Source organism: Schistocerca gregaria, chromosome 3 (assembly GCF_023897955.1).
Source record: "Schistocerca gregaria isolate iqSchGreg1 chromosome 3, iqSchGreg1.2, whole genome shotgun sequence".
Classification (NCBI taxonomy): Eukaryota; Metazoa; Arthropoda; class Insecta; order Orthoptera; family Acrididae; genus Schistocerca; species Schistocerca gregaria.
This window is the reverse complement of record NC_064922.1, coordinates 197,975,252-197,988,489: the sequence shown is the minus strand read 5'-3', so window position 1 is coordinate 197,988,489 and position 13,238 is coordinate 197,975,252. Positions and strand designations below refer to the sequence as shown.

Sequence of the window (13,238 nt, the reverse complement as noted above, 5' to 3'; positions counted from 1 at the left end):
TCAGCCTGATTCATAGCCCATCTGCTAGGGCGCCCAGAAGACTGACGCTGTGGCAGTGACAGAAAGATCGGAAAGTGGTCACTACCACACAGGTCGTCATGCACTATCCATTGGACAGACGGTAAGAGGCTAGGGCTACAGATGGAAAGGTCAATGGCAGAGTATGTGCCATGTGCCACACTGAAGTGTGTGAAGGCACCATCATTTAAGATCGAGAGATCGAGCTGCGCCAATAAATGCTCAACGATGGCGCCTCGACCTGTTGCCACTGACCCACCCCACAGATGGTTATGGGCGTTAAAGTCGCCCAGTAACAGGAAAGGTGGAGGCAATTGAGCTATCAGAGCAGCCAGGACATGCTGCGTGACATCACCATCCGGTGGAAGGTAAAGACTGCAGACGGTAACAGCCTGTGGCGTCCACACCCGAACAGCAACAGCCTCTAAAGGTGTGTGGAGAGGTACAGACTCACTGTGAAGAGAGTTCAGGACATATATGCAGACGCCACCAGACACCCTGCCCGATTCTTATAATAACCCGATAGCCACGGAGGGCGGGGGTTCGCATTGTCGGAAACCAAGTTTCCTGCAGAGCAATGCAGAGGAAAGGGTGAAGGCTGATAAGTTGGCAGAGCTCAGCTAGATGGTGGAAGAAACCGCTGCAGTTCCACTGGAGGATGGTGTTGTCCATGGCTGAGAAAGGCTTGACGGGACTGGGAAGGGAGATTACGCCGCTGGGTCACCTGCTGCCTCCGGTTTAGCACCTGTGATAGTGCTTTCCATGGCATCTGATGGACCGGCGAGATCGAGGTCCTCAGCGGACGCCAGAATCTCCACCGCATCCTCAGACGCAGAGCTGTCAGCTTGCGGTGGGATGGCTGCCACCGCGAGTTCCTTGGGCTGAGAGCTCTTCTTGGGTTTCTCACGCCGTTCCTTGGGTCGCACCGGCTGGGAGGGCTTCATCAAATCAGTCTCCGGCACGGAGGAGGATCATGAAGCCCTACGACCAGCTGACTGCGGGCACTTACGCCATTGTTGGTCGTCAGGCTTCTCGCTGGCGGAAACCTGGGAAGGGAGGGACCCAAGGGACCCCTTGCGAGCGTGAGAAGCCGAAGAAGTTGGACACTTCTCCGGCTTAGAAGTGGGGACGGACATCCCCGACGGGTGGGATGGTGTTGCTCCTGAGGTAGGTGGCGCAGGAGCAACCCGGTGGGTAGAGCCCCCCACTGGCGAGGGGGCAGGAGGAGTTTTACTACTCGCCGATCCTGCCACAATTGGAGAAACAGACGGGGCTAGCACAGGTGTTGTAGCAGCAGCGTAGGAAGATGTCATTCTCACAGGATGGAGTCGGTCGTATTTCCTCTTGGCCTCAGTATAGGTCAACGGTCCAGGGTCTTGTATTCCATGATTTTACGCTCTTTCTGGAAAATTCGTCAGTCTGGCGAGCAAGGTGAATGGTGCTCCCCGCAGTTGACACAGATGGGAGGCGGGGCACATGGAGTATTGGGATGTGATGGGCATCCGCAATCTCGACATGTGTGGCTGGAAGTGCAGCGAGAAGATATATGGTCGAACTTCCAGCACTTAAAGCACCGCATCGAGGGAGGGATATAGGGCTTAACGTCACATCGGTAGACCATCACCTTGACTTTTTCCGGTAATGTATCCCCTTCGAAGGCCAAAATGAAGGCACTCTAAATTGGGGCGCAGCTCTTCATCAGACTGCAAAAGAAGATCCCTATGGTAAATAACTCCCTGGACCATATTTAAACTCTTATGGGGTGTGATCGTAACGGGAACATCCCCCAACTTGTCACAAGAGAGTAACCGTCGTGACTGGGCAGAGGATGCCGTTTGTATCAGGACCGACCCAGAGCGCATTTTTGATAAGCCCTCCACCTCCCCAAACTTGTCCTCTGAATGCTCGACGAAGAACTGAGCCTTTGTGGAGAGAAAAAGACTCCACGTCAGCCCTCGTACAAACTAAGAAGCGGGGCGAATAACTGCTACTGCCATCCTGAGACTTACGTTCCTCCCACGGTGTGGCCAGGGAGGGTAATGTTTTCGGATCGTACTTCTGAGCGTTAAACTGAGCCCGAGAATGCTTAGAGACTGCTGGCGGCTGGCCACCAGTGAGAGACGATGTACCACGCTTCATTGCGGGTCATCTGCCCTGATGCCACCTACTCCGACCAAGGGCCCTCCCCACGGGCACCACCCAGACACGGCAAGAGCCACCTGGCAGGATGGCCGTTGCCGGGAGTCCCAATACCCCAGGAGGATAGGCATCTACTCATTGGCATACGTGGGGAGTTAACGGCGCAGGCATCAGTAGAGCGATCCCTGTGTTGTCAGGGGGCTACAACCAACAGGGTACATGGCGGCCCAACCACAACGGACTGGCTACCGTGCTGGATGTTAGGTAACATGTGGTCCATGGTCGCCGTCGGTGCAGAAAGAGGCACTGCACAGTGCAAGGTGGTATCTGCACGCAGAAAAAGAGTCATGCCCAAGAGATGGAGAGCGGACAGGACTGCAGTTCAACGGTGTATAAGCTGGCGAAAGGTCTGATCGCAAGATGGACACAATGCACCAAGTAAGGCGACCTTCCCCAATCAGCTCGCTCTTCGGAAAATTTTGAGAGATGGAGGTCAAACCCAACAGGGGACCATCATATAAGGCCGAAAAGTTTGAGACTCCTTTTTCGCCTCTTACGACAGGCAGGAATACCGCGGACCTATTCTAACCCCCGAACCCGCCGGGGGCCTGAAGAAGGGGGGAGCACTTCTTTGGCTGAGGAGGAGGAGGAGGAGGAGCAGTGGCTCCTGGATGGGAGTTCGTGAGAACTGCATGGTAGGGGGGAGGGGCAGAGTGACGTGGGAGGGGGAGGGGCAGAGTGAGGTGGGAGGGGGAGGGGCAGAGTGAGGTGGGAGGGGAGAGGGAGGTGGGAGGGGGAGAGGGAGGTGGGAGAGGGAGGTGGGAGAGGGAGGTGGGAGGGGGAGAGGGAGGTGGGAGGGGGAGAGGGAGGTGGGAGGGGGAGAGGGAGGTGGGAGGGGGAAAGGATGTAACAGTGGCAAAAGTTAAAGAAGGTGACACTGGGGGGAGTGTCTCATGTTTCTGGTGAGCCTCAGCTTAAGAGAGGCAATCCAGGGACTTGTACTCTTGGATCATCTTATCTCTCTTGTCAGCCGGGCAATCTGGTGAGTGAGGGGAGTGGCAGTCATGACAATTGACACACACAAGTGGCGGAACATACGGCTTCCCTCATGGAGTGGGTGTCCACAATCACCACACAGAGGGTCTGCCATACAGCGGGAAGACATACGCCCAAAATGGACGCAGCACCGAAAGCACTCCATGGGTGATTGGACGTAAGGCTTCACATCACATCTGTAGCACATAACCTTGACGTTCTCTGGGAGGGTATCCACACAAAAGCCAGACTGAAGGCGCCAGTATCGGTGCGGTTGTCTCTGCGACCCCTCTGCACATGCCAAACGAAACGAAGCCACGTCGCTCCAGCTTAGCCCGGAGTTCATCATTCATTTGCAGGATGAGTTCTCTATGTAAAATCAGTCCCTGGACCACAATGGTGAGAGGTAATAGGCACTGGGACATTGCCGAGAAGATAACAAGCATGGAGAGCTGCAGATTGAGTGGCAGAGGAAGCTTTGATCAACAGGGAACCTGACTGCATCTTATTGAGAAACTCCACTTCACCAAACTTGTCCTCGATATTTTTCACAAAAAAACAATGACTTTGTGGTGGTGAATGTGTCCCCATCCGTGCTATTACAGACAATGTCGCAAAGAAAGTGTTTCATCCCAAGTCGGCGAGTTGGGCCCTCCTCCCATGGTGCAGCCAGGGAAGGGAAGGCTGCTGTGTCATACAAAGCAGCAATTAATGATCTTTCACCATTCGAAGAGATGACTGTTTGAGAACAGCTAGATTTTTTCAGCTTGATATGCTTCATGTGCTAAGCATCCGCCCTGATATCACCCACTACGATCAGGGGCTCTCCCCATGTATGAGACCCAGCAACAGCAAGGGTAACCTGGCAAAGCTCCTTTGCTGGGAGTTGTGACACTCCAGGAAGACAAGCAACCACTCATTCTCATACATGGGGAGGGAACAGCTCAGGTATCCCTATGTTGTCAAGAGGGCTCAGCCAAATGGATACATAACAGCCCCACAACACGGACTGCCTACATGGGCTGGTGACCTAGCAGGGTGGAGGGGGCTACAATGGAAAAGAACTGAAACTTCTGCAGCATAACTGAAACAATCTTGGTAACATGTGGGAAACCCTTACATATCCTCGATACAGTCCAGATCTCTCCCCATGCAATTTGTATATTTTTAGAGCCCTGAAGAAAGACATTCAAGGCCATTGGTTTTGATTTGGATGAAAATAAGCATACCTTGGTACAATCATGGATCCCTAGGCCGCCACAAACATTTTTTGATGAAAGCATTGACTGCCACATCTCACACTGGGTGATTAAGAGTTTTGATGATTACTTCTGAAATAATAAAGTTTACTTACTTTTTGTTCCATCTGTCTCATTTTCATTTGACTGCCCCTTATATCTTCACACCAAAAATTACTTGGTCCAACAAAAATATATAGTAAACTGCCATTTAGCATAATTTAATGCAGAACTCAGAATAACAACATACTGTATATTTATATTGAAATAAATAAAGTAATCATGCTTAGTAATACTAATGACCTTAGCAGGAAAATTAAAAGTTGGTAATATTAACAATTTCTTATGCAGGAGTAAAAATAATCTTTTGCCATTTAATCGGTCACATTCTGTGTTGGTACTGCGTTAATTTTTCAGCAGCTGGTTATCTAATCATTTACACCTTTCTAAAAACTAACCTGGGTATGCCCTGTATGCTCCTGGAGAATTGTCCAGGATAAAAACACTGGAGAGGTCACCACATATTGCAGAGAGATCCTTTGTGTAGCTGCCCAAATCAGGTGTGCAATGCTGCCTGTAAAATCGTCGCTGTAGAATGCCACGATTATTATCTAATTTATCTGCCACTGCTGCTCCATATATTTCCATGCTGGCGGTGAATACAACCAACTCATACCATTGTGATACCTATTATGAAGGAAACCATTAAAATTTCTTTTAGATGCTTACACAACTCTACACTATATCTCTTCCAACATTCCTTGAAACTAAGTTATCATTTCAACTGACACATATCACACAGTACAATGACATAAGCACTTAAGTACACAATTATCAAGTCATAGAAGCACTTACAATATCCAGAAAGAAGTCCACATGTGGTCGCTTATGGACAAAAAATCGCACTGGATGTCTGTCTATTGTAACTTTAAGCACAAAATCTGGTGGAGTACCAGGTTTCACTGTTTGTCTAACCACACCATCATGGTGTGAATGAATCAATGTCTCATCAAGATCTAATACTAGTACTTTACGTTTTACAATACCTGTAAACACAGAAATACATATTATATTTACAAAACATTTGCAGAAATTGTATTATTGTTATTGTGAGTTACTGACAACAAACACTGAACCCCCCCCCCCCCCCCCCCCCTCTTACATGTACTGAACAGTCTGAAGACTACTGAGGCAGCTGGAGGAGGCAAGACAGAAGCGCAATTATCTGTTATGAAGGGGAATCTGCAATGAAGGCCACATTACCATCACTAATGCATAGTACTGCTCCAATGCATCCACAGATTTAAAAAGCCACAATCTATCTTTTTATTATACTACACACTCTGGGAGGTGTACCAGATACATCACAGTGAAATGAATTACATTTACAGTTCTGCAACGGAATTGCATTTCCTCTAACTCCTAGCATAGTAACAACTCTGAGGCAGTGTCAATTTCACACAAGCAAATGTGTATACAACTTGTAACTATTAAACATTTTTATTATTACTTTTAATGAATATTGTTCCTATTCATTTTTATTCACAGGGGCCTTTACTTCAAGTGATTAATTAAATAAACTTTCAGTTATTTGATGAGTAACAGATCAACTCTAAGCACATTTCCAAAGCACTTCAGTAAAGTGAAATAAAAAAGCCACTCATTTCAATGGTTAGTCAAGCAACGTGTTTATTGCATTAGGGCTACTGGTGTTATCCAGCAAATTTATACGAGGTGTGATTGGAAAGTTTTAAGAGTGGGCTTGTAATTGTACAATGGTGATGCTACTGTGATGCATCTCCTTCAAAATTGTCCCCTTCTGACTGAATACACTGACTCCAATGGCGTTTCCACTTTAGGAAATATTTTTCTTGAAGTGTGTTAAGGACGCTCTATATTTGCCTGTATGTCTTTAATCAAGTCAAATTGCTTCCCTTTCAGTGACAATTTCAGTTTAGGAAACAGGTAGACGTCTGCAGGGGCCAAATTAGGGGAATATGGTGGTTGTGGAAGCACAGGAATGTTGAATTTGGTCAAAAATTCAACTATGGAGAAGGCACGATGAGCCAGAGCACTGTCATGGTGTAGCACCCAACTCCTATCTGTCCACAATGCAAGCCTTTTAATCTGCACCATTTTGAGCTCAAGGACACATTTGTAGTATTCCTGTCCTCCAGGTGCCAATTCATGATGCACAATACCGGAACAATTGGGGGGGGGGGGGGGGGCGGAGAAGAAACGCCAACATTGTCTTCACCTTTGACCGACTGTGCCTCAATCCCCCGCCCAATTTTTAGTCCAATTAATCAGTACTTGGCACACTTTAAGTCAGTATTGTCTCTGGTCACTTGACAACATTTTTGCAATGAACTTTGCAGACACTTGGCGCATGTTCAGATCCTCAGTTAAAATTGACTCAACTTAAATGAAGCTCATCAGCCATCACCCTAATTGTAAGTCTATGATCAGAGCGCACTAAGTCGTGAACTTTCAAATGTTCGTTCATTTTTGAGGTGAAAGGACGACTGGACTGTGGTTCATCTTCAAATGATTCGTGGGCATTTTTAAATGCTGTTTTTAATAGTTCATAAAACTCGGAAGGTAATCTCCCGGTTTTAAAACAAAATTTCACACTAACTCGTTGCTCCATTTTTATGTCCATTTTCACATAGGCAGAATCCAGCAACAAGCTCTAACAGACCCGCACTCAACCAGCAGCCCCAACAAACTGAACAAAGGAAATGCATTTTTGTGTCAGAGGGCATTCATGGGTAAGGCAATGACTCATTCTCCATCCTCCATGTACCTGCCAGCCCAACCAGTAAGCAGTAGCGGATCCATTCTTAAAACTTCCAGTGAGATATTACTGGGTTGTATGCATATCAGTGTTTTCAACCAGCATTGCAAATACATGTGCTCAATGAAATATTCTTTATGAAAATGTACTTCAGTAAATTTACCCTTCTTGTTTTTTTGTTTATGTATTTTTGTGTGCAAATTTGGGAGCGGACAATTTAACATAAATTCTGTGTCATGCTGTTTAATGCCTCACCAATGGTAGGGTAGTCCATAACCAGTCATAGTAATACTTAATTGTGAACAACAGTTACTGTGTCAGAGGGAACATAATCGAAAGTGTGTCGCTGCACTGCAGTATATTAAGTTTTCAACACACAAGTAATGGCAACGGCTAGTGAAATTTCAGTTTATAGCAGTTGTATGACATTAACACGAACACTCTTTGTTACGAGAATAAAAAAGGCCATTTCTGGCTATATCTTTACAGCAGAGTTGCATAGTACTTTGGTTACAGAGCTTTTTGTTACAAAGTGTGTGGGTTTAAATGTGTCCTACTCTGAAGATGACTATCACTAATAAAATCTATTTGTGTTACAACATTAATTAGCAATACCAGTCTTGTTTCTTTTGTGTCACATTTGGTACACAACACTTACTGGTTCAGTAAATACCTCATTCATGATCGAGTTACCTTTTTGTGGCTCTGCAACACACAGCTACAGCACCTACAGGGCAGGGAGGAATGTCATGTATTCTTGTTGTGACTGAATACTGGTCAAAGTTAGTAACATTATCTCTGATGAAGACAGCTACAAGCTGTGTAGTAACAACTACACTCAGGGACCACTATTTTAGGTATAGGGAAGAACAAAAGACTTACTTTCAGATAATGGCACACAGTTAACCAACTATTAATTTAGGCAGTTCTTAGCCTGGGAAAATGTAAATGAGCAAGAGCACACAACCTGTGATGAGTTACTGTTTTTTAAAATTTTACATCTCATTAATGTCAGAAGCTTACAAGATTCATTTGACAGTGTATAAATTTTTTGAGACGGTATGGTCCACAATATAATTTTACTATAGTGGTTATAATAAGTCAGTCACAAATTACTTGGGTTACTCAATAGTATAGGTGTCAGTTATGAGGGCACAGAGACGCAATTTAATATTTCAGGTGGTCATAAAACACTTACCTCATAATAGCTGATGTAACTGAGAAATCATGGTCACTTGGTAGTCAATTAAGTTTAAGTTAAGTTATTAGTGTCAATCAGAGTATTGTACCGATTCTGGATTCGTTGCATTTGGATTTTTTGTTAGAGGTTCCCCTTGGGCGCCATGCAGCAGAAAAAGACCATCTTATGATGAATCTGAATCATTACAGGTAGCCACAGAGTAAACAGTGTCAAACCGCGACTCCCTTTATAATGAAGTTCTGTGACAATGGTTAATTCTGACCTAAGAGTGTCGAATGAAGCGGATGAGGATTCTACCAATAGCATTGGAACAGTTCAGTAATACTTGTAATCTGGCAAGTAAAACTAGATAATCTTTCAGAATAGTTGAATAGTTCTCAGTAAAAAGGAATTTTCACGAAGGACGTCTGGATGAAGTAGGAAGTTCTGCCAACTGAAATTAAAAGTACTGGTTTGCATTTGTTTTGCTTTAGGGGGCAAAACACAACTGGGGTCATACATGCCCAAGTCAAAGCTATAGAACATGAAGAGAGGGGAGTTAAAAAACGACTATACGTCAGTCGCAATTGACATAACAGAAGGCAGGTAAAAACAGGGATATGGAAAAAGGGCTAAAAAACACTGTACAGAAACAGAGGCCCAAAACTAAAAATTAAATGGCCTTTGCCATATTGCTTTAGCGGATAAAAAGTAAAATGCGGGCGACAGCCGTCATGTCATTTGCTAAACAGACAATAACTCAGACGGCAAAACCAAGTGGGAACATAAATGGTTGAAGGACGGGAATTATTTCAGAAAGTGGTAGACAGTAAGAACTTGGGTACAATGTGCACAATGTGGTGGGGTAGCGCCACTTGTCAAATGATGACAGCTAAAAAGGCAGTGCCCAATATGCAGCTGAGTTAAAATGACCTCCTCCCGGCAGGAGATCATCCAAGCCACTGGGAGAGGCTTAATAAGCCTCAGCTTATTCCTGTGAAGCGAGAAGCATTGGTGATGCCAAAGGAACACCACATACTGACAGATGGCAACACAGAGATTATCAGAGGGAATATATGAACTAGCGGGCTGAGGTACGAGGACTGCAGCTTTGGCACCAGCCTCCTTTCCTGGCAGACCGGCATGACCAGGAACCCACACAAACATCACACTGGCTCCACCAAGAGTGAGCAGTGACAGTTTTCCTGGACCCACTGCACTAAGGAATGGGCAGTGTACAGCACACATACTCTTTGAAAGGCACTGAGTGAATCAGAGCAGACAATACCGATATCGAAAGACATGGGTGCAAATGATGAAAGCACACCCGACCCCATTGTCAGTCTGCGAGCCATTAGTAAAATAGTACTATCGCGTAGTTCCATGTGTAGGTCGTGAAACTAAAGGCAATAGAGGGAGGCTGGAGTAGTGCCCTTAGGAACCAAATGAAGGCCAAGGTTAACATGGGCTGCTTCACGAAGCCAAGGTGGTGAAGGGTTCGCACCCACTGGGAAAGGTGCATTTAGTGTGAAGTTAAGCCACCGTAGCAAGTACCGAAAGCAGACTCCAAGAGGTAACAGAGAAGGGGGATGCACTCCATACTGGCGATCAAAGGAATCATCAAAGAAGGAGGCATTGGATGGGTGGCCACACCTGGCAGACAAATGGCATGCATACCTGCTGAGGAGAAAGTCACAGTGGTCGGACAGTGATAGTTCAGCAGCTTCAGCATACAGACTCTCAACCGGGCTAGTGCAGAAAGCACCAGTGGCCAAATGGATGTGACGATGGTGGATAGTGTTGAATGATATAGGACGTATGGACTTGCAGGTGCATAAACAAAGCATCCAAAGTTGAGTTTCAAATGGAAAAGGATCCAGTACAAACGTAGGAGGGTGGTTCGATAGGCACCCCAGGAAGTATCATTGATGACACGTAGGACATTGAGCAACCATGTACAGTGGGCTGCCAGGTAAGACACATGGGAGGACCAAGAGAGTTTTCCATCGAGCATGAGCCCCAGGAACTTCGCAGTTTCAACGAACGGAAGGGTAATAGGCCCAAGATGTAAAGATGGTGGGAGAAACCAATTGCGCCATCAGAAATTCATACAGACGGTTTCGTCAGTGGAAAAATGAAAGCCATTGTTGATGCTCCAGGAGCAAAGATGATCAAGACATCGCCGAATATGTCATTCAGTGAGACAGGTTCTGGAGAACTGCAACAGATGGCAAAATCGCCAACAAAAAGGGAGCCAGAGATGCCCAGCGGAAGACGGCCCCTGAGGAATACCATTTTCATGGATAAAGGTGTCCGACAAGGCAGAATCCACATGCACCTTGAAAACTCGGTCTTTTAAAAATGCCTGAAGGGAAACAGGGTAGACGACCATGGAAGCCCCATGAGTAAAGATTACAGAGGATACCAGTTCTCCTGCAGGTGGTGTAGGCCTTCTCCAAACCAAAAAATACGGCCACAGTCTGGTATTTACACAGAAAAACATTCATGCCTTGGGCCAATAAAGTAACAAGAGGGTCAACTGTAGTATGCTGCACTCGAATTCCACACTGTACATTTGGCAGTAAATTGCAAGACTCGAGCCACCATACCAGCCGTGCATGAATCATACAGTCCATCACCTAGCAAACACAACTGGTAAGAGAGAGAGACAGTAGCTAGAAGGAAGGGCTTAGGTATGGGTATGACAGTGGCTTCATACCAGTGTCCGGGAAATGTGCCCTCTGCCCAGATGTGGTTGCACGCGTTTAGCAGGAAGTGCTTGCCCACAAGAGAGAGGTGAATGTCACGTGGATGTGAATGGCATCTGGCGCTGTGTCACAGGATCAGGATGAACTGAGAGCATGATCTAGCTCCCTCATAGTATAGGCGGCACTGTAGCACTCATGATTCGGAGAAGAGAAGGGTATCACCCGAGCCTCCTCTGCTAGTTTCCGATGGATGAAAGCAGGGGTGATAGTGGGAAGAGCTCGAAACTTCCGCAAAATTGTGGCCCACGGTGTTGGAGATACTAATTGGGTCCAAGATAACATCGTCTGCTATTGTGAGGCAGGAAATCGGGAATGGCTCTTGGTCCCAGAGAGCTGTCGAAGGTTGGCCCACACGACAGAGGAAAGGGTGGAACTGTTAAAAGAACTAATGAATGAAATCCAGCTAGCTCAATAGCTATCTCGAAGAACATGATGACACTCTGCACACATCTGTTTATAATGAATGAAGTTTGCCAACATAGGATGATGGTCAAACATGTGTAGAGCAGGTCTCTGTGCACGAATTGTGTTGCAGCATGCCTCAGTCCGCCAAGCGACTGGGATACGGACGGCATGGTAAGGAGGAAATGCGAGGAATGGAACATTATGCAGCAGTAAGGATAACAACTGAGACACATTCCACCTGGTCATCACAACTGGGGAAATCTTGTTCTTCGAAGGTCGCCAGGGAGGAGTAAAGCTGCCAGTCAGCCTTAGTAAGTTGCCAATTGGGCATGCACATGGATGGGGTAGGAGTCAGCAAGCACACAGCACACAGGACAGCACACAGGACAGCACACAGGAAATGGTCGCTTGAGTAGGTGTCAGAAAGAACGGACCACTCAAGACAATGGGCAGGCTGGGCAGAGCACAAGCAGGGTGTATACGTGGACAAGGAAAAAAAAATCACAGATTTCTCCCGGATTTCCCGGTTAAAAATACACTTTATCCTGGATGAAAATATACTTTTTCCCTCTTAATTGACAGTATATTTTCTCTTGGAACTGTAAAACGTATCAATCCATTGAATGATTATGGTTTTATACACGGGCGTAGAATTTCCTGACGCTATCAAAAACTATACGCAGGAAAAAAAACGCGTTTTGGAAAGATCTTTGATGTACAGCAACATGTACGCTGCATATTACGAAAGTATAAATTCGAATTCCACCAAACACCGAAGCACTGAAATCGAAATTTGCGATGCACTTTCGTAAGCCAGTCATAGCTCATGTTACGTGATCTCAGCCGATGACAGAGGTTATTCAGAGCTTAGGACACGTGATGTAGTCAGCCAATAGCAACACCACTGTTAAGTAGCGCGAACACACAAACAGAAAAAGTTTATGGTTTAAATTAATATAAATAGTGTTGTTACACGAAACGCAAAACTTTCACATATAATATTGGTCTATAAGATTAACATGCTGGAAGAGAGGCTAAGCTTTCACGTATAATGTTGCTCTTTTATGCGCTTATTACAATTTAAGACATATCACACAAATGTGCCAGTAAAATTTTTAACGACAACATAAATTTCTGATCTTCTGGGCTCAAAATTCATCTAAATGGCTCATCATCGAAGAGTTTATGTTTAAATGAGAGTGAAACGCTCTGTGATTTAAGAAATTCATTGTACATTCTCGCACGGGGTTCCGGTGTAACTGCCAGAATGATACTTTGATGGTAACGCTTTTCAAACCACCATCCACAATATTTTCCCGCGACCTTATAGAAATAGGTTCATTTCTGCAGTTGCCAGAGAGCGCCAGATGACAGGCGCCACCGCGCTTGGGCAGCTACGATGTCGTAGGGAGCCCATATGTTCGTACGTGTAAAGCGTTAGAAGTTCTTACATATATCATAAAAGAAGCAAGACATCAGAGGATACTCCAGGAGCATCGGAATTTCCTGACCCATACTAAAATGTGCACAATCGTATGTCTAGATTCCCAGTGAAGTAGACCACGACCTAATATTACGCTTTTCAATGTGGTTTTTGGGATGTAAATTTTCTTGGAGTACCAGTACTGTGTTATCTCTCATGTTTGGTTCCTTATTAT

The 13,238-nt window shown here is 45.7% G+C and overlaps 1 protein-coding gene across 4 annotated transcripts in view; it reads right to left on the bottom strand.

Moving 5' to 3' along the window:
• Positions 1-13,238, bottom strand: part of LOC126355758 (CTD nuclear envelope phosphatase 1 homolog) — a 117,444-nt gene that overhangs the window by 39,488 nt on the left and 64,718 nt on the right. For all 4 annotated transcript variants that reach the window (XM_050006158.1, XM_050006157.1, XM_050006159.1 and 1 more), the window contains 2 exons: positions 5,286-5,476; positions 4,889-5,117 (listed from right to left, as the gene is read on the bottom strand). In XM_050006158.1, coding sequence (XP_049862115.1) covers positions 4,889-5,117; positions 5,286-5,476 — 420 coding nt within the window. The remainder of the gene's footprint in view (positions 1-4,888; positions 5,118-5,285; positions 5,477-13,238) is intronic.